Raw genomic sequence first — 21,845 nt, 5'->3', positions numbered from 1 at the left:
AGAGGGGATCTGATCAATGTGTATAAATATCTGAGGGGTGGGTGTCAAGCGGATGGGGCCAGGCTCTTTTCAGTGGTTCACAGTGATAAGACAAGGAGCAATGGGTCCAAACTTGAACATAGAAGATTTCACCTCAACATGAGGAGAAACTTCTTTACAGTGAGGGTGACAGAGGACTGGAACAGGCTCTCTGAGGGGCTTGTGGAGTCTCCTGCTCTGAAGGCTTTCAAAACCCACCTGGATGAATTCCTGTGTGGACTACCCTAAGTGATCCTGCTTTTCAGGGTTGGATGTGATGATCTCTTGAGGTCCCTTCCAACCTCTGATATACTGTGATACTGCTAATATAAACCCCACTTCAAAATACAAAGGAACACCTGGTTTGGGTTTGAAACTCATGAAAGAAATACTGCTCTCCAAAGAGGAAACCATTGTGAGCATTTACCGTCAGAAGCATGGGATGACCATCTGGTATGGTGTAACTGTATGCATCCTGGTACGTTCAATTTGCCCACTTGGCTAGGGGGATGGCTTGGCTTCGAACAAGTTGCATCTGTGTGAGATACACTTCGTTTTAGCCTCCAAAATAAGACATCTGCATGAAAACCCATCTGTGGGGAATGGTTTCTGGAGTGCTCCACCATGAAATTGCAGCCAGGAATCGCTGCACTCATTCACTATAACATCCATGCCACAGGATGTCTACAGCTTCCTCGGATATATTTCTTCCTACCAGATGGAAAAGTTAGTAGGATTTGAATTTTCTGGTAGAGCTAAATGTGTAGATTACACATCATGTCAACTGACCAGAAATACATGGCCATTGGCCTTTCCAGTTGCAGCCCTACAGTTAAAACCTATTGTCTTATGGGTAGTTGGGAGGATGCCTCAACGAACATTCAAAATGTGATCCACATGGACCCTAATTGTGCAGTTTCCCTACAACAATGTAGCAGGTGTAATTATCACAGACCATCTATGACAGGGAGATAGAAAGCAGAGAATTCTGTACAAATCCTGGAAAAGCCTTATGTACATTATTGCATATGTTTGATTACCAGCCTTTATTCTTGGAGTACAAGGCATTTAGTTATGGTTGACAGAGTTAATGATTCCCAGAATATAAAACCACATTCAAATCAAAGTCTTAAACCTGAACTCTCAAACTTGGTGTTTTCTGGTTGGATTTCTGTGTTATTTCAATTTGCTGAGTGGCAGCCAGGAACCCACACAGTGAAATATATTGCTACTAATGCCTCTATTTCCTATTTTTTCAGCAGACAATCTCTATTTGATAATCACAGTAATGCATATATGCTATGAAGGTTTGTTTTTTTTTTTTTTTCTGGTGCAAAACTTGTCCATTTCAGTGTTCTGGATATTGCCATGGATTTTGATATGCTCTGCAGAACTGTATATCTAGGCTGTTTTAACAGGTGACTGTATAATCCCTCTATATGTAGATGAAGGAATTAGTTGTCTGAAGAGTGGCTATTTATCTAGCATTTTCATCTGTCATATGAAGACTTAGTAGTGAGGTTCTGTGTCCTTCTTATGATGAGGACACCAGAACTGGATGTAGTATTCGAGGTGGAGTCTCGTAAGAGCAGAGTCAGGGGAAGAATCACTTCTTTTGACCTGCTGGCCACATTCCTCTTGATGCAGCGCAAGATATTGTTTGCCTTCTGGGTTGCATGAGTGCACTGCCAGCTCATGTTGATCTTCTCATTGATCAGTGCACGCAAGTCTCTTTCTTCAGAGCTACTCTCAACTCACACTGCACCCAGCCTGGATTTGTCTGACCCAGATACAGAACCACGCACTCTGACTTATTGAACCTCATGCAGTTGGCACTGGCTTGCTTCTCAAGTCTTCAATATCCTTCTGGATGGTATCCCTTCCCTCAAGTGAGTCCAGCACATCACACTGCTATGAGGACAGGATGAGGGAGCTGGGATTGTTCAGCCTAGAGAAGAGAAGACTCTGGGTGGACCCTAGAGCTGCCTTTCAATACCTGAAGGAATCTCACAGGAAGGCTGGGGAGGGACTTTTCGTAAGGGTGTCTGGCAAGAGGACAAGTGGGGATGGTTTTAAGCTCAGGGAGAGTAGGTTTAGAGTGGATCTTAGGAAGAAGTTCTTCGGTGCAAGGGTGGTAAGACTCTGGAATAGGTTGCCCAGGGAGGTTGTGGATGCCTCCTCCCTGGGGATATTGAAGGCCAGGCTGGATGAGGCCTTGAGAAGCTGAGTCTAGTTGAGAGGTGTCCCCTGCCCATGGTGGAGAGGTTACAGTAGATGATCTCTAAGGTCCCTTCCAACCTAAGTCGTTCTATGATTCTGGGATTCTATGATTCTATTAATAACAGTAGCTATTTTCAATAGAAGCCAGAAAGATCTTGGAAGATTGACTTTCTTTAAATCCATGGCTAAAGACATTGTAACACAGTGATCGCATGGCTCTTTCTGGTGAATGACAAGGCCATTGTACCTACATAGCTTTCAGTCAAAGCAATCCTGAAGAAAATAATTTGCTGCTCTTAAAAATTGGAATTACTGCCACAGAGCACAATTTAGTCTTCTCAGGGATGAGTTGTATGCTATTTTTTGGGAATTCAAGAACTCTAAGTTACTTTCTGGAAGAGCTTCTTTCTCAGTGTGGTAAAACTGTAGGGAGACTTGTCTTGCCTCAAGGTAGCTCCTGCAAACAACTCCCCTCTCCTTGTCACTAGATTATATCAGTAGCACATGTGAAAGCCAGATTGCCATACCTTGACAGCATGACAAATTGCAAGCTGGATAGGGTTTGGGGAGACTCTTCATAACAAGCAGATAATAAATGCCTCTTAAATAATGGAGGAATATTGTAAGAACATACTGTTCTTGGATATCACCACAAAAATCTACCCAGGTACCTGCCTGAGGTAGACTTTCCTATTCATACATTGGTTACTTCTTGAGCTCTGAAATAGAAATCTTGTTTTCCTTTTCTTTTACCACTGAGGAATCAGAATTTCTTCAATCACTGTCAAGTAATATGAGTTTTGCAATAAATCTAGAATACAAAATTGTTATTACTAATTGTGTACACAATACACAACTGAAATTGCTAATGATCTCTTGTATGATTCACATATTAATTATTTACATGGGTAAAAGGTGAAGGAATCTCAGAAATATTGGCAGGCTATTTGTTGATGGGAATGACAGAATATCAGCTTTAGGAATGTAACTCAACTGCAAAATCAATCACCTAGATTAATTGATTTAGCAACAAAGTATTAGACGTGAAAGAAATCCAAGACAAAAAATCTTGCACAAAACAACTATTGTGTGATTTTTTTAAATCTCAGCTGTTTAGATCAAGATACGTGTCTTGCAATGAGGTCATTTTAATTTATCATTTTATGATGGAACTACTTTGACAGACTTCTTACTTGATTTACAGTGAGTTCAGAACTGAATTGCTAAACTTTATGAAGCAGATGAATTTGTACCAAAGGAACTTCATGAATCGAGTTAAAGGCATATCACATAGGAGAGTTATATTAAGTCCACCACAGGCAGTCCTATACTTCTTTCTGATTGCAGAGACCTCCTCTGCTGCTTCCCATAGCTGACATCCTTAGACACCCTCTGAACACTTATATTATATATGATTTATGATCACATCTTAAATCAGATTATCTGAAAGGACTGAATTTCATTCTTCCCTATAGAGTAACTGTTCACATAAACTTGTCTTATCTCAAATCATTTTAGCTGCCTTCCTGGGTTCTAGTTTCCCCTCAGTGAATCTAAATCACCCCAGTGAGAGCTTTACTTTACTCTGCAGTTAGTATAAATGCACTTTGCCTGATTATCAGGATCACTAGCTAGCTGTTACATACCTGAATACTTTTAAAAGATACTGGGGACCCAGGAAAAAAATATGGCAAATCACTCCATAGTACACTATTGTAATTATGTTTTTTTTTCATGAAGTAGGTAACAAGAGATGGTATTTTCCCAAACAGCACATTAGCATGCATTTTGCTTGATAAAAATTTGTAGTGTTATTCACTTAACTACATCCTCAACAAAGGTCACTACTTTGACATTTAGTGGAAGGAGAAGTCTTGTGTGTCTCAAGTTGACTACATGACTGCCCTTATGACGGAGTGTGCATGAGACTGTTAGGCCACATAAGGAGGTTTTCACATGAACTTCTTCATATGACTGGACATCAGTGGCACACAGAGGTGGTCTGCTGTACCCTCCTCACACCAGTCATGGGGAAGAAAATACCTCTTCCTGGTTTTCCATTCTCCAATGATTTTTACTCCACTTACCAGGTGTCAGGCTCACGTAAAATGTATCAAGTACAAGGAACAGGGCTGAGAACCAGAAGGCACTGCACTCATAATTTAGACCAGGTACAGTTTTTAAGCTGGTAGAACTCTTGATTTACAGCTAGACAAAATCTTGTCTGCTCTTCTGGTTTCAAGACTCTTGAACTCCTGGCTGTCTGGTTTAAAGGCTGACTATGGATATCCTTTGCCATCACAACTACACCATGAACTCAGTCTTCCATCTTCACTGAGTGTTCTAATGGTATGACTATTAAATCATGAGATAACTGTGGCTAGCAGTCACCTCTACTAGATGGCTATTCCCAGAATCAGGGCTAGACAGAACAGATCCCAGAAGAATGGATAATATCCAGCATGTCCAAGGTCCCTGTGGAAGATGTAGATGCATAATATAACTACATTAAGTTAGAAGGACTATCTATGTTACCTACATAATTAACTGAGAGAGAGAGTGGCCACAGTTAATGAAATTGAATATCCGTATTCAGGTCTTTGGAGACATTTCCATTGAGTATATAAGGGACATAATGAACATAAGTAGTTATCTGAGATGGTCTGTATTGGTTTCTGACACTTCAAATTATAAACAAGTGTCTAAATGGAGCAGTTAATTAAGGTAGACTGGATTCAGGGCTTATTCAGTCTGATTTGAATGAGTGGATTTATCTTTTGTGTGAAAATGGAACTGGATTCTTGACTGCTTATTTGATATTTTAACCTTTTAACTGAGTAATAGTAGGCTTCCAAATGCATCAATAACATGAGATTTTAAGAACCATGCTGTGCTTTATTGCACAAAATAAAACACAAACTTGGCACATAAGTCTTTCCTTAGGCAATCACTTGTTCTAAAAGAGTTTTACATATAAAAAAACCCAAAACCCACCAGCTTCTATTCAGCTTCTATTTAAGTGGCAAGTAGATAATGTCAGTTATGTTTATAGGTTAGAACATGATCTCATCAGTCACTTGTAGATGAACATGCATAGCTCTTAATAATTGGCTTTAATCACACAGAGCTTCTGATGGCATTAAGTGGAGAAACACGAACCTGCAATTTTCAGTATGAGCTCCAAAAATGCAACATCTATTTACTTCTTAAAAGTTTTGGTTGGTGAAGTGTACATCTTGCTGTATAACCCCCTCCCCCTTCATGACATATTATTGAAATCTCCAGATTCTTTTTCTTCTCCCCCATATGGCTACTGCTCAGTTCTGTAACTACACGCTCTAAGAGCAGGATACCAACCTGCTATTTCTAATATGACCTAAATGTTTTCAGATAAATATTAATGGTTAGAAAGACATCCAGATACTGTATTTTAAATAGGATTAAATGTGCATCTGATTTAAGTCTAAAACTTCTACCTAAGACTTTAAGTATCATTATTCAAAACATTTCTGCACAATTTATAAATGCATAGGTAAAACAAGATCTAGAAGACCTATTTATTAGCCCATTTCTTTCCAATTCCCACTTTTATTTGGAATTAATCAAAACCAAATCCACAAACAATTCCAAGATAAGAAGATACACCTACCATTTAAAAAATGCTTTTCCATGCATAAATATGCTTACATCTATACTAAATGTGTTACCTTTCATTTCCATGCCCTGGAATATGTGTAGCAAATTATATGTTGTTGTGTCCAGTAAGCTGGAAGTAAAATCAATTTCTGAAAGTAGTCATAGTATACAGTAGTATTAGCTTGCTCATAATATAAAGGCCAAAGACTGATGTACTTCAGAAAACAAGATCCCATATGAATCCTCAACACTGCAAGCAATAAAAAGACACCTATCCAGAAATACAATAAAAGTTACCATGTGGAACTTACTGTGCTGGCAGTGAATCCCATTAAATCCCTCTGGACATTTACAAACATATCCTATGAACGTGTCGCCTCGGTACGCTTCACTAATTTCACATATCCCACCATTATGACATGGATTAGGAAGGCAGGGTCCTGAGAGAAGGGGGAACAAAAGGAAGAGAAGCATATGTACATACATATTAAAAAGCATAATAATTTCAGTCATCTATATATGTTCATTAAAGGAATAAAATCCCTTATGCAGATCTTCATACTCCACTACCCCCTAAAATATACCCTTCACTTATTTCAGATAACTTGCCAGCACAGATTTTTATGAACAAGAAAAAATACGAAGCATGTCAGTATTCATTAATCACAACATTATTTTTTAATGTAAGAGAAGACAGGAGACACAGAAGTTAAATCTTGCTCTCCTATTAAAGATAACAAGCATTCTAACTTTTATACCACTGAAGAAATATGTATTAATCAAATATGCCTATCATGTACAGGGTGACATGTACAATATTAATGAATAATCACTACATGTCAAATTAGTCATTGAGAAGATTTTTGCTGTAGCTTTGGATAACCTTCTGAAAATGTGACTATCTGGGCCAGCAGTTAGTATCTACTAACCCAACTATTCCTTTTCCATTGACTGCCTTTTCAGCACATCCGCTTCAAGATGATTTCAAAAAGGTCTTCTGACTAAATTTGTTTTCCCAGCTAACCACATGCTGGATATCTAAAGATTCAGCAGTGAGATCTAGTTTGCTGGGTTTTCAATGATTATGCATATCTTTAACTAACAACATCTTTTGAACTGTGATCTATATGTGTTCATTTAACAGCATATGCTATAAGCCTTTATCCTCTTATTATCTTGCTAATACTACCTCTAACAGACTTCCCACCAGAAGAAAATATTTTAGCATTTTGGTGCCTATTGCGGTGGGGTTTTTTGTTTATTTTTTTCCAGACTCACCTTAAAAAACTGGCAATTATTGACTGCAAAGCCTTAAGTGCAACTTTGTGTGTGAAAAGATTTGTGAATTCGGTATGAAGTATGTTATTTGCAATCTTTCCCATGTACACAGGAAGCTGTTGATCTTCATTTATTGACATGAAATGTCATAATTATTCACCCATTTAAAAGCAAACAAATAAACAAAAAACTCAACAAACAAGAGAAAACAACTTCTCTCCACGGGATAAAATGCTAACAGTCAGCATGGGGAATTGAATGATTTAAACTTAAAAGAGCTATAAAGTTAATATTTCTGAGGGTCTGCCTATTAGTTAATGCTTTCAATTACAAACACAAGGCTTGACAGATGTTCACAGCAACCACACTCATTCAGAACGTCATATTAGTGAAAACTGCACTCTCTAAGAAAGAATTACTTTGCAAGAGATAAAACTTAACAGAATGACAAAGATGTCAGAACACATTCCCAAGTTATAATTGTCTGGGTGGATATAGCAATTTTAGAAACTATCCATGTACACATTCCTATTATGATTTATGTCATCAGTCTACTCCAGGACACAATCATGTAGACGCTGTTCTTTTGTACATCATTAAACATGGGCTATGTCTCACTGAACCTAATAAATAAATGACATAAATATATAGTTGTTTATCCTAAATGCAATTAACAGTAAAAAAGTCAGAAATCATGAAGATGAGCAGGAGGAGATTGAGTGTATCATTTTTTGCCTCTACCCATCTGCATTCTGCACTAAATTTTAGATATAATGGTAACTTACATTCCAGACAACATATATCATTCCTTTAACAGGTGTAGGAAAACTCACGACTTCCAAGTTTCACAGATTCTATTGATGTTTATTTTCCTTTGTATTATTTTGGGTGAAAAAAACCCAAAACCAAAACCCAAACAAACCAAAACCCAAAACAATCCAAACAAATCCACAAAAGAAAACAAATAAAAATGCAAACCAAAGCCACAACAAACCCACACCCCCCAAAAAACAACCAACCAACCAACCAAAACACTAAAACACCCAAGGCAACTGAAAAAAAAAAAAAACAAACATGTTTAATAATTTGAACTTTTGGTCTCCCAGTGAATATGAGATGTGCATTTTTTTTCAAGGTTCTATCACAGTGCTGTAGTTTGGTGACTACCAGCAGGTAGCCTCATATGTTAATTATTTATATGCAAGCAAACCTTTTTTGCATTTTCTCAGAACAGTCCAAAGACCAAAGGCTTAAAAGGTCATTTGAGGTGCACAGTAATAAATATGCTGTTGCATGCCAGTACTTCTAACTAATCATGCTGTTCTAAGATGTCTTCCTACTGGAAAACCAAACCAAACCGAAAACCCAAATCAAAACTATGAACACTTCCCCCCCTCCCCGCGCCCCCCTGATTATATTTGTGTTTTGGTCATAGACACACACTAGCAGTATTTTCAATCTAAATTTTGAGTAATCTTGCTTTGATTTTATTTGTTGTGGGGTTTTTTTGTTCAGTAGAATTTGGTAGTCCAAAAAATATTTTGAGAGCAATGAAACATCCTAATGAAATACACTGAAAAGAGTAAATAACAATCTAATTTTCACTAGTTAACATTAATATACTCAGGGATGATGGGTATGACTTACCTGTATTCTAAAAGTATGAATGATTGAAGCTTTAAAAAGCCTTTATCATGATACCTTGTTTGTCGTAACTGTCCAGAGGACCGTATGCTGAATTCACACATCTCAGGGTATTGAAACTGCAGGAACCATTGGATGTATGATTTATTTATTTATGGGTCTGAAGGAGTCTTGATGCAAGGTATGAAAGGTTTGAGTGGATTGAAAGTTCTAGGCTGTAATCCTGCCATCATTCCATTTAAGCAGCAATATTAGTATATAAGGTCTCGGCACTGGTGCCTTATGATGAGAGATTTGAACTAACGTTGATAAAGATGTATAGTGTTTTAAATATTGTATTGAATGCTGGATAATTAATTTCCTGACAACCTGATTAATATTCTCAGTTACTCAGGTGTACATCAACAAGTTAAAAAATAGTAATAACAACAAAATAATCCTTCTTTAACAAACAAACAAAGAAAAAAAGAAACCAAACCTGTCAACTAATTTTCAAAAAGCAGTGGACTTCAGGGATTTTTTTTTTAAATCAATAGTACTGTAATACTTTTGCAAGTAATCTTTAAGTGGCATCCAACACAAAGAGAGCAATAACATTTGATCAATATTAATGAGCGGTGGAATTCAATGGTATGCTTTCCGGGCATTTTTATCCATGCTGGTATAAAATAATGTCAACAAGATTAATTGTACACTCAAACTAATAGATCTATTCACTTTGCTGCTCTTTTCAGTCCTTCTTTCTGCAGTTCCAGTTGTATTAGCCAACATAGTAAGTACAGTCCAAAGTACATCATTCTGTTACTCTATTGAAATCCCATGCTGTTTTTGAATAAATATATTGAAAGTTAAGTTAAACTGTAGGAGGTTTTAATTTTATTTTTGTTTTTACTAAAATCTCTGATATTTATAGATGGACAAATGTAACAAATACATAGTAGAGTTGAAAGGGGGCTCAAGACAGCACCATGATATTTGCTTTCTCCTCTGAAAAGTACAATCAGCTAAAACTTCATGAAAATGAAATCATTCATAATGCAATATTGAAGTGGTAATTACATATCTGAGAGAAACCTTTATTTTTTTTTCTATATCAAGAAAAGCCATGAAAGCAAGGAAAGCATCATTTCACAAATAAGGATGTTATAACTGACAATAATAATACATACAAAGAGTCTTCATTGGGAAGGGCTCCAACCACACTCCCAGAATAAGGGAAGATAATGACAGGGACTGGAAGAATGAAGTGCCCATTGTGAGTGAAGATCAGGTTCGTGACCATCTGAAAAATGTGAAAGTGTTCAATTCCATGGGACCTGATGAGATACACCCATGGGTGCTGAGGAAACTGGCGAAGCAGGTTGCTAAGCCACTCTATTATATTCCATGGCAGTCTGGGGAAGTCCCCACTGACTGGAAAAGGGGAAACATAACTCCATTTTCAAAAAGGGAAAGAAAGATGACCCAGGGAACTATAGATCAGTCAGTTTCACCCCTGTGCCTGGTAAGATCATGGAACAGATCCTCCTAGAGGCACTGCTGTGGCAGAAGAATAATGAAGAGGTGATTGGGTACAATCAGCACAGCTTCACCAAGGGCAAATCCTGCCTGATAAACCTGGTGGCCTTCTATGACAAGGTCACAAAATTAATAGATGAAGGTTGAGCAATGGACAGCATTTACCTGGACCTGAGCAAAGCCTACGACACTCTCCTGCCCCACGTCCTGTTCTCCAAGCTGGTGCAGTCTGGGTTTGATGGATGGACCATTCAGTGGACAAAGAACTGGCTTGATGGCCACACCCAAAGAGTGGCTGTCAATGGCTCCATGTCCCAGTGGAGGCCAGTGACAAGTGGAGTCCCTCAGGGATCAGTCATGGACAGTGGCATTGAGTGCACCCTTATCAAGTCTGCTGAAGACACCAAGCTGTGTGGTGCAGCAGACATGCTGGAAGGAAGGGATCCATCCAGAGGGACCTTGACAGGCTGGAGAGATGGGCCCATGACAAATTCATGAGGTTCAATAAGACCAAGCGCAGGGTCTTGCATCTGGGTTGGGGTCATCCCAAGCACCGATATAGGCTGGGCAGTGACTGGCTGGAAAGCAGCCCTGAAGAAAAGGACTTGGGAGTGCTGATTGATGAGGAGCTCAACATGAGCCAGCAGTGTGCTCCTGCAGCCTGGAAAGCCAACCAGATCCTTGGCTGCATCAAGAGAAGCATAGTCAGCAGGTGGAGGGAGGTGACTCTCCCTCTCTACTCTGCCCTGGTGAGACCCCACCTGGAGTACTGCATCCAGTTCTGGAGCCTCTATTACAAGAGGGATATGGACATGCTGGAATGTGTCCAGAGAAGGGCCAGCAGGATGATCAGAGGGCTGGAGCACCTCTGCTATGAGGACAGACTGAAAGAGTTGGGGCTGTTCAGTCTGGAGAAGAGAAGGCTCTGAGAAGACCTTATTGTGGTCTTCCAGTCCAGGGGGCCTACAAGAAAGTTGGGGAGGGACTTCTTAGGCTATCAGGTAGTGACAGGACTAGGGGGAATGGAATAAATCTGGAAGTGGGGAGATTCTGGCTGGACGTGAGGAAGAAGTTCTTCACCATGAGAGTGGTGAGAGCCTGGAATGGGTTGCCCAGGGAGGTGGTGGAAGCCCCATCGCTGGAAGCTTTTAAGGCCAGGCTGGATGTGGCTCTGAGCAACTTGATCTAGTGTGAGGTGTCCCTGCCCATGGCAGGAGGGTTAGAACTAGATGATCCTTGAGATCCCTTCCAACCCTGAGAATTCTATGATTCTATGACTCTATGAATTAGCCTATATAGGAAAACCAGAACTTTATTTTGTGTTGCATAATATTCAAATTCCTTTGATGTAATGGAAAGAAGTGTTTAAAGACTTTTCTACGCTTTTCCCCTGACAGTCTGGTGGAACCATATTTTTAAAAAAACACTGTTGTATTTGAAACTATTTGTGCTTGGTTTTTTTTATTTGTTTGTTTGTTTTTTCATGGTCTTCAGGTTTTTTCTTTGTTTATTTGTGGCTTTTGTTTGGTTGATTTTGTTTTATTTAACAAAATCGGAAGAACAAACAAGTAAAAAAAGCTTAGAAACATCATCAATTGCAATGAGCATTAATATGTTGATGTGGTTGTCCATATCTAAAATTCTTTTCATTCTCATTTAAATTATTTTTTTTTACTAGAGAGTGGCTCTGTCTACATAAGTAAGATACGTATTGCAATAGGAAAGGGTCTGGAGAACAAGATAACTCATGCAGAGTTACCTGATGCCCACAGTGTCCTTCTGAGAAGGGGTGGTAATATTACACTGGTGGTAGACTAGCTCTAGTGTCTGTAAAGGCTTTTCATCTGCATAAGTTTGTATCTGTGCATGTGAAGTATGATGCTAGTTACTGACCCCTCTAAGTGCATAGGATGCATTAGAATTAAATTTAAAAAAAGAAAGGAAAATATTACGTTTCCAGTGACTTGTGGGTGAAGCACTTCATCTCTCCAACTCCTCACCCAGCTGACAAAAAACAAGAGCAAAACACAATCTCATTTGCAGGGCTTCATAAGGGATCAGCACACAGTTCAGCGACCCAATGAATGTATTTTGTACATGCATTGAGCTGCATTATCAAGAAGTCTACAGATGCTTGAACAGATATTTTCCTGACGTGTCCATATAGGATTCAATCATGTGACAAAGGCCAAGTTTGAAATGCCATGATGTAACATTAGCTAAGCAAAATCTAAGAAATCATAGAGCAGTTGAAATAGTAGCCATAACAGGAAGAAATGAAGAATCAACACCACCCTTTCCCAGCCTCACTGTGACTACTTCGTTTACCACTTCCCAATTCAGTGATACTCATCATAAACCAAGTCAGACCTACACCAAACAGCATAAGCATTTTTAATTGCCAAATATAGTATCAGTTTATTTGGTGGGAAAGACATTAAAAAATACCAAGCAGTTATTAAAAAGTATCAGGTAGTTGCAGATGCTGCAGTCAAACAAGAACTCTACAGCAGTCACATCTTTTTCAAAGTCTGATTCCCTCTACCCAACAGTGTGCTTGCTGCTGTGCTGAAACAGGAAAATGATTAAATATCAAACCATATAGTTTCTTACTAAGATGTGTTAAATGAGGAACATAAAAACTGAAGAGAGAAAAAAAAATTCAAATGGAGTGACACATGCCAAATAATCACATTTGGGGAAAAAAAAAAGTAAAATTAAAGGCAGTCTAATGCAAATGTTAACACTTCTGTAGTATCTATCCATTTTCTCTTCATGTATTAATAATGCAACTTTAATGAAAAATACTAAATTAGATATTGACCTTGATATACATCAAGATAAAGATACTGTTAGCTACAAAGCTAATTGCTTCATTTGTTTTGTGGAGTATAACTGAGTAGGGCTAATAGATAATGTTACTGTGATGACATAGAAAGCTCCACATCCCTTCAAAACAAATATTGAGTTCTCACCAAATTAATAAAAGTATCAAATGATTTTACATTTCATTGTAAAAGTAAAATACTCTCTAGCTGCTTGCGTTCCTACCACTAGATCTTAAGTCCTTCTTCGCTCTACATGAATGTCAGTCAAATAGTTTTTCTCCCCCTCTGGCAAGTTAAAATCTTCATGAGAAGATCTCTCACCCCACTTTAACATCAGTAGTTTGAAGTTTTCTCTGCTCCTCTGTTTTGATAATGCATAATACTTCATGTGCTTCCTCTGCCAAAGTAAAGCCTTCAAAATAAGCTGTGACAGAGATCACTTAGCAAGATCTCTTATAGCTTTAAATGAATATGTGTAAAAGAAGCCAGTGGCACATATGACTTCTTTCATCTTTATGATAAAAGAGCTAATCTCCTTGCTGCTGGAGCTGGCAGAACGACACAAGCTTCCCATGGTGAAGTTAAGGGTTACCACATGGAATTGGGCTCATTATCCAGGTCATCCAACACCCTATCCCTGCTGCTCATCAGTTCACAGAATCACAGAGTGGTAGGGGTTGAAAGGCACATTCACACATCATCTAGTCCAACACACCTGCTAAAATGAGTCCACCTAGATAAGTTCCTGCATAGGAAATAAAAAAATCTGCATTTGGTATTTTACTAATAATTGAGATGAGCTTAAGCTCTTTTTTTTTTTCTTTTTTAATATTTGACATTCTTTTCTAATTAGTATGTATGTTTTCTCTATATTGTGTTTATGCCACCTCTACAGGTACAAATGAGAGACCACATTTTTTTCAGAAATATATTCACCGTTTCCTTTCTTCACCATCTTATTAAAAACTTGGTCAAATGGATTTTTGAAAGGTATGTCCCTTCAAATGTGAGCTTATAGATTTCAAAGTTTGTCAGACACAAATCCAAAATACAACATAACCCTTTTAAAAAGAGACTGTCTTCCACATATACACATAAATGAGCATTCAAATCCAGCAGGAGTGTCCCTACAGATTCTGACAGAAAACTGCTTTATTGCACAAAAAAAAAAAAAAAAAAGAATAGGAATATAACAAGAGCTTTTTAGGGTCTCTGATCTTCCTCACATTTACTACTTTGCCTATTAATTTAATACAATTGTATAAGGCTTACCTGACACAGAGGCTGGTTTTGAATGCCCCCAGCTTCATGTCTGTGTGGGAGTTGTGATACTTCAGAGACCATTTTAACACTTTGTGACAGAAATGATCCTGCATCTGCTGAGTTCTAGGGATCATTAAATCATACCAAAATACTTAACTTATGTCTCAGCCTATCTATAGCTTCATCCACACGAGTATGACATATCCAATCTGGTAATGCAGCCTAGGGAGTTGGGTTTCAATAGTAAATATCCTTCAGGCCTGTGCACCATCTTTGTGCTTAAGACCAAGTTTCTGCTCCAACATTTTGTACATTTCACCTGCATGTAGAAGGAAACATGAACACTCTTGTTCCCAAAGACAACATGCTTGTTCGTTATTTCAAACTGCAGCCAGGTCTCAGCTGCCTGCTTTGCAGTCCACAATTTTAAGGATATTTGAAGAGAGCATTCCCAGCAGATGTGCTATTGACCTTCAGCCAGAAAGGTTTGCAAGCAGGATAACAGTTTCTCCTAGTCAACACACTTGTTTTGCCACTTAGGTATCAAGAGCCTTCAGTAGTTAATGAATATGCTCTAGTCCAGTATCTGCTATTTCTTACTCACAGCTAATTATTTTTGCCTTTAAAAATCATCCTCAGTTAAAAATTTACATAAACTTCAAAACATATTAGGGCCCAACTCCTATTATATGTGTGCATCATAACATGGCTCAAAGCAAATTAAGGATTGTCTGAGTTTAACTAGAAACTGAGTAAATTGAACTTGATGTATTTTGAAGTACCTCATCCTTCAAGTTGTCCAAAGTGTGCTTTACCAGCATACTTGAATATTTGTAAAACAGAGAAAATAAAACCAATCAAAAACCCACAAACCATAACAGCTTCTACAGATCAATGTATTTCATATGATTTCCTTTTGAAATTTGCCAATTTTATTTCTATTTTGCTGTTGTAATACAAATAAATTTGGTATTAACAAATGTTTATTAGATCTACATCTTGCTATTTGTTTGGTTGTTTTAAAAAAGCAGGCATTGCTGAGCATTACTCACAGTTTATGTCTAATATTGGTAACATTAAGTAATTGTTATATGTTATACCAGTTAATGCCTGAAAGTACTAAAAATAATTAGCAGTTGCACACACCTTCATCTCATTGACATTCTAAAAATACTTAAAAAAATCTGTTGAGACTGGCTTATAAGTGAATTACTTCTGTATTAGATTCTATCTAACTATGTATTCATTATAAACTAATGGCACTGATCCAGACTTAATTGCGCTGCGATTAAATATTTATCTTGTTTTTAATGCAGCAAATGGACCATGGTGATTATAATGATTAAGGTGTCTCCATCTGGATGCAGCAAAATCTAAGGTTCACCATTTGAGAGCAAAATGCTTCGGGTCATTTCTACACATTTCCCTCTAATTCTATTCTGTGCTTTTCTAATACAGAGAAGAAATACAAACTGATTGTCCAGTCATCTCCCAAACCTTTTTTTAACTAAAAAAACTGGAATATTTTCTGACTATTTAAACTTGATGACTGTACAATGCCTTTCCTTAATAAACAATCTTAAACTTCTCCCTTAACCTTTACATGAACTGAGAATGACTGATTACACCCAAATTAAGCTTTCCTGGGAGCTCTAGGAAAGCTGAGGTGCTCTAATGTGAGAGCCACAAAGATGATCAGAGGGAAGGAATATGTCTCAAATGAAGGCAGACTGAGAGTGTTGGATTTGTCCAGTGTGGAGAAGAGCAGGCTCCGGGGAGACCCTATTGTGGTGTTTCACTACTTAAAGGGGGCCTATAAGAAAGACAGGGACAACAAGAAAGATGGGTACAATCTCTTTATCAGGGCCTGCTGTGCCAGGTCAAGGGGTGATGGTTTTAAACTAAAAGAGAGGAGATTTAGACTAAGACTTAAAGAACGACGGGTTTTTTGTTTGTTTTCTTTTTTTTTACAGTGAGGATGGTGAAGCACTGGGGCAGGTTGTCCAGAGAGGTGGTAGATGCCCTGTCTCTGGAGACATTCAGGGTCAGTTTTAATGGGGCTCCAGACAACCTGAAGATGTCCCTTCTCACTGCAGGGTGATTGGACTAGATGACCTTAAAGGTCCCTTCCAACCTAAACTTTACTATGATTTGCTATGATTGCTAAATTTGAGGTGTGGTCAGCATAGTAGGCAATGTAATACTACATACAGTGAGACTGAAAATGTTCCAAAAGCTGAAGAAAGTGTTTGATGCACTACGAGACATTTTCCCAAAGGTCTCTCTCATTGTTTTTCCTTATACTTCTCATCTTAATAGCTTCTTTCCCCATTTTCAGCATTATTTTTCATCTCTTTTATGTTCTTTGTCCCTTATGTATATTTCTGAATAATGCCTACAGTATTCTTCTCCCAGTAGTTGTCTCGTAACCACCCAATAGCAAATTAATGTGAGACCTTTTCTACATCTCAGGTTTTATCTTCCCAAAAAATACCTGCTTTGTTTACAGAAAATTTAGGTTTGGGATCTATTCCTTCCTCTAATTTTGCACCCAGGCAGCATCACTCTATTTTTTTCCCTTAGATAATACTTTTGGATGAGAATTATTCCACTGTTGTTGACCCAAGTGTGAGTGTTTGGTTGCTACACTGCATATTTTGTGAATTACTTCATATAATCATTTAATCCAGATTAATTTTCTGGTTTAGATTAGAAATCATTTCCAAACCTTATTTTCAGTTTATTCTACAAGTTGTTCATTAAAATAAACTCTTTAAATCCACCCTCTCTATAGCTGACAAAAATGCATCTCTGCATTTAACACATGGAAGACAGAGAGGTGATTCAAGATAGCCAGCATGGCTTCACTAAGGTCAAGTCCTACCTGACCAACCTAGTGGCTCTCTACAATGCTGTAACTACATCAGTGAACTAGGGAACACCAACAGATATCAACTATCTGATCTTTTCTAAAGCCTTTGGTACAGTCCCCTACAATGTCTTTCTTCCTAAACTGGAGAGATGGATTTGATGGGTGAACTGTTCAGTGAATAAGGTATTGGTTGGATGATCATATATGTAGGGTAGGGGTCAACAGCTCAATGTCCAGATGGAGATGGGTGACAAGTGGTGTCCCTCAGAGGGGAACCAATGCTGTTTAATATCTTCATATAGACAGCAGGACTGAGTGCATCCTCAGCAGATTTGCAGATGATACCCAGCTGAGAAATGCTGTTGATAAGACTGAAGGTTGGGATGCCATGCAGAGGGACCTGTACAGGCTGGAGAGGTGACGTGAGGAGAATCTCATAAGGTTCAAAGTCCTGTTCAAAGTCAGGACAATCCTACATATCAATACAGGCTGGGAAATAATGATATTGAGAGAAGCACTGCAGAAAAGGACTTGGGGGTACTGGTCGAGAGAAAGCTGGGCATGACCCAGCAGTGCTCGCTCACAGACCAGAAGGTCACTGGCATGCTGGGCTGCATCAGAAGAAGCGTGGCCAACAGACTCAGAGAGGTGAATCTGCCACTCTGCTCTGGTGATACCTCACCTGGAGTACTGTGTCCAGACATGGGACCCCCAATACAAAAGAGACATGGAGTGGGTCCAGAGGAGGGCCATGAAGATGACCAGATGGCTGGAGCATCTCTCCTATGAAGACAAGTGAAAGAATTGGGCCTGTTCAGACTGGAGAAAAGAAGGCTCCAGAGAGACATTACAGCTACATTTCAATATCCAAAGGGGACCTGCATGAAGGCTGGGGAAGGACTGTTTAGAAGGGCTTCTGGTGATAGAATGAGGGGCATTGGTTTTAAACTGGAGCAGGGTAGATTTAGGTTGGACATAAGGAAGAAGTTCTTTACAATGAAAGTGGTAAAACACTGAAAGAAGTTGTCCAGAGATGTGGCTGAGGCCTCATTCCTAGATATGTTGAGATATCAAGATGAGATATCAAATTCAATGTGGCCCTGGGCAGCCTGACCCAGGTGTCCCTGGAGGTGTCCCTGCTGATTGAAGTGGGTTTGGACAAGACGACCTTTGAAGGTCCCTTCCAACCCAATGCAATCTATGAATCTATGAATATACTACATTGGTCTGTTGCTTAAGTGATGTATACCCAGCAATAAAACTGAAAACTATATATAGTTTGGTATGTAACACAGAACCTCACTGCCAGTTGGGATTTCTGTGCAATAGTGCTATTTTTGTCACCTTAATTCATATGTGAAATACCTGGTTTTATTGTTTCTCTGCACTTTAAATTTCCAGCAAAAAGAACCTTTTTCTGCTGTGTTCCACTGGTAACTGGAAAATGCATATAAAAAAATTTAAAAATTAAAAGTTTGTGTGAACCTTAATTGTAACGACAAATAGATTAAAATACAGTTAGTCTTCTTGATGACAGTTCCAGTGGGAATTGTAAAATGCAACATTCTAAATTTCTGCTATTCATATTTGTATGAGTCAGCTCCTAATTACTAGTGTCATATTAATGACATGGAAACAGGAGAAGATAATCTCAGAGGGTGGATATCCTGAGAACACGAAATATTATTTTCAAAGGATGAAAAAGAATTACTAAATATATATAGTCCAAAAAGGCCTAAATTTGTCCACATCAGAAACCAAGGGAAATAGACAAGACTTAAACTCCAGACATTTACTTCCCTTAGGGTGTAGACAGAGGAAATATATCCTTCCCTCTTTGCATTTTTTTAAGCTGTCATCCAACTCTTCTGATTTCATATACCATACCCTAAATCCTTTTGAATTCCAGATCCTGCCTCTGTCCTCCAACTCTCAGCCCCTTTTTAGCTAATCATTCTCTTTCCTCCTCACACTCCCTTCCTGCTTCATATTGGTCTCCTGCCAACACAGAAAACTGCATAACCATCCCACTTTAACATCACAACCCATGTTGGCAGTTATGACCCTTCAGTTTTTAAGATACACTGGTTGTCTGCTTCCTTTGGATCAGCTACCTCCACAGCACAAGCACAGATTAGTTGGTCTTGACTAATGTGATTCACGTGAAGAAAATACTGACCTATTTTTGTGGTCAATACTAATAATTCATGCATAACAATATTGGAGATTAGTCTTTCCTGGACAAAAAAAAAAAAAAAAAAGTGTCATTCTTGTTGTTCAAGTACAGTTCTCTGCACAGGTAAGTTCTGCCTTCAGTAGAGTCTCATTAAAGGGCTGAGGCATGCACTACAGCACTCCTGAGGCCACAAATATATTCCTTTACAGAGCTCTGGAGCCACACAGTCTTTTCTGGTGTCTGCCTTCAGCTGCGGAATGGCTAGCTTGTCAGGCACATCAAACTTTCCTTTGGTTTGCAAGATCCACAGTTCTGTGCACAGGCATAATGATGGCCATGTTCATCTGTGTGACTTCAAAAGACGAGGGCATGAACTAGACATAATTAACTTCTCCTCATCTCACAATGGATGACCCTAGTGCATGTTAATATTCTCTTTCCAATCTAGTCTAATTGGTACCTGGATATAGTTCCTGAAAGAGAATCCATAATATCATTCATCTGTTGATGGAATGGAGTCAGGCACGGAGAAGGTCATCTGGTTTAAAAATGTGGATGATGCAGTCAGGTTCTAAATGACAGGAAATAAGACCAATAGGATATGCTATGAAAACAAGCCCACTGCTTGACCAGTGTAGTGTGTATTTCCATCAAGGATATCACAGCCAACATGACTTAAATGGCTTGAAGAAAATTCTTTATTTGGAATTTATTGAGAGGTTACAACATAATTGCCTGTGTTCTGTTAGCAAAAATTTAGATAAAAACAAGACTTTATGACAAATGTTACATTACAATTCCTTTTCCTACCCATGCTCAAGGAAGAGTAAAGCAGAAAGCTGACCTGACAGGATCATTGATTTGAATTTTGTTTCAAAAAATGCCCAGTATTAGTTTTTGCAGAGAAAACTTAAAATGGTTTTCTCATCTAGAAGGCTGGACTAAAACAAACAAACAAACAAACAAACAAACATGAGAAATTCCAGGTCAACATTGAAAGATTGAGTCAGATATTGAAATACTGTCAATCTTTCCCTTAGCATATATTAATAAATACTGTTCTGCAGTTTTAACAGAACAAAATACTGTTGAAAGCTAAAAAGTAATGAAATTCATGAATAATTGTAAGAGAAGCTGTAGAGTGTTAATTCATGCTTTGCAAGTAAATGCTAAAATATGGTACTGCTGGCAAATTGAATATAAAAATTTATATCCAGGCTTTTTGTTCTTGGGCTATGCTATGGCTTCTTCATTGTCCTTAGTCATTGTAATAAAAAATCACAAATTCCAAGTTTTTTCTCAACTTATTTGACACAATTTAAATTACTTCTAAAGATCTAAAGATAAAATCTTTAAACATTTTGGTTCTCTTTTTTTTTTTTTTTTTAGTGACAAGTTTTACAGACAGCTGGACATTCATGGCAGCATGCTAAATTTTCATAACTGTGATTTTTATAAGAACAGTTGTCACACACCCAAAAATCCCATGCCAGCCAGTGAAAGTACACTTCTAGACTGGACTGTGAAATCTGCTCTTCTACTTTTCTCCAGTCACAGTGATAATTTTCATTTGGCAGTTTATTATTTTACAGTTCTGAAGATCTTATGTAAGTATGTTTTTGCCACAATTTTGCAATCACATAGTGTTTACCCGTAAAGAGAACTAATGAAGTCAACAGTTTTATATAAGTGAAAACAAAGAGAAAAAAATAGTTGATTCCAAAATAGCATTTTGGAAGACTACAGTTGTAAAGATAAAATTACACAATATAGCAGAAGATACCTGAATGCTACATGTCATTCTGTCTTTAAGACTAATAATGAACATTCATGTTTGGAAGTAAAAGACTGTTTATATAAAAAGACTTACTGTGGCAATAAATGAAATATGCTTTAATTGCAGCAGTAAAGTCTTCAAAACTGTAGCATTTTTAGGCTGATGCCTAGGACATTTTCCACAGATCTTGAATAAAAAGTGATAGAATGTAAATAAATTGGCACTGGATGCAAAAGAAAGATAATGATAAGGTCTAAATAATCCCATTGGTCTGATAGCTAACATAAAGTTAGTTGTATAAACCATTTTCTCTCAGCTCTTCACTTTAGCTGATACAGGCTGGTAGGTTTTGCTTGGCTGCTGCCGACCTTGTCTGCATTCTTGTTGTGGCTAAGTACTAACCAACTACTCTCTGATTTTCTCTTCTCTTTTCTCTTTTCCTTTGTACAGGGGAGAAGGAGGCGGAGAGGGGGAAGCTATTGATAACCCCCTGGTTTTGTCCAGGGGAGTTCTTGTGTTGTTTATAAATTGTAAATACATGTAAATATTGTATATTTTGTACACATTCATTGCATTTCATATTTCTAGGTTGTAGTTTGCTTGTAAACATAACTT

At 38.0% G+C, this 21,845-nt stretch overlaps 1 protein-coding gene across 1 annotated transcript in view; it reads right to left on the bottom strand.

The window, feature by feature from the left end:
• The window catches only part of EDIL3 (EGF like repeats and discoidin domains 3), a 329,191-nt gene that overhangs the window by 145,325 nt on the left and 162,021 nt on the right, over positions 1-21,845 (bottom strand). The window contains exon 5 of the mRNA XM_054397697.1: positions 6,186-6,314. Within this exon, the coding sequence (XP_054253672.1) occupies positions 6,186-6,314 (129 nt within the window). The remainder of the gene's footprint in view (positions 1-6,185; positions 6,315-21,845) is intronic.

Source organism: Indicator indicator, chromosome Z, assembly GCF_027791375.1.
Source record: "Indicator indicator isolate 239-I01 chromosome Z, UM_Iind_1.1, whole genome shotgun sequence".
Classification (NCBI taxonomy): Eukaryota; Metazoa; Chordata; class Aves; order Piciformes; family Indicatoridae; genus Indicator; species Indicator indicator.
Note: the sequence above shows the minus strand (reverse complement) of the source record. Positions and strands in the feature narration are given on the sequence as shown.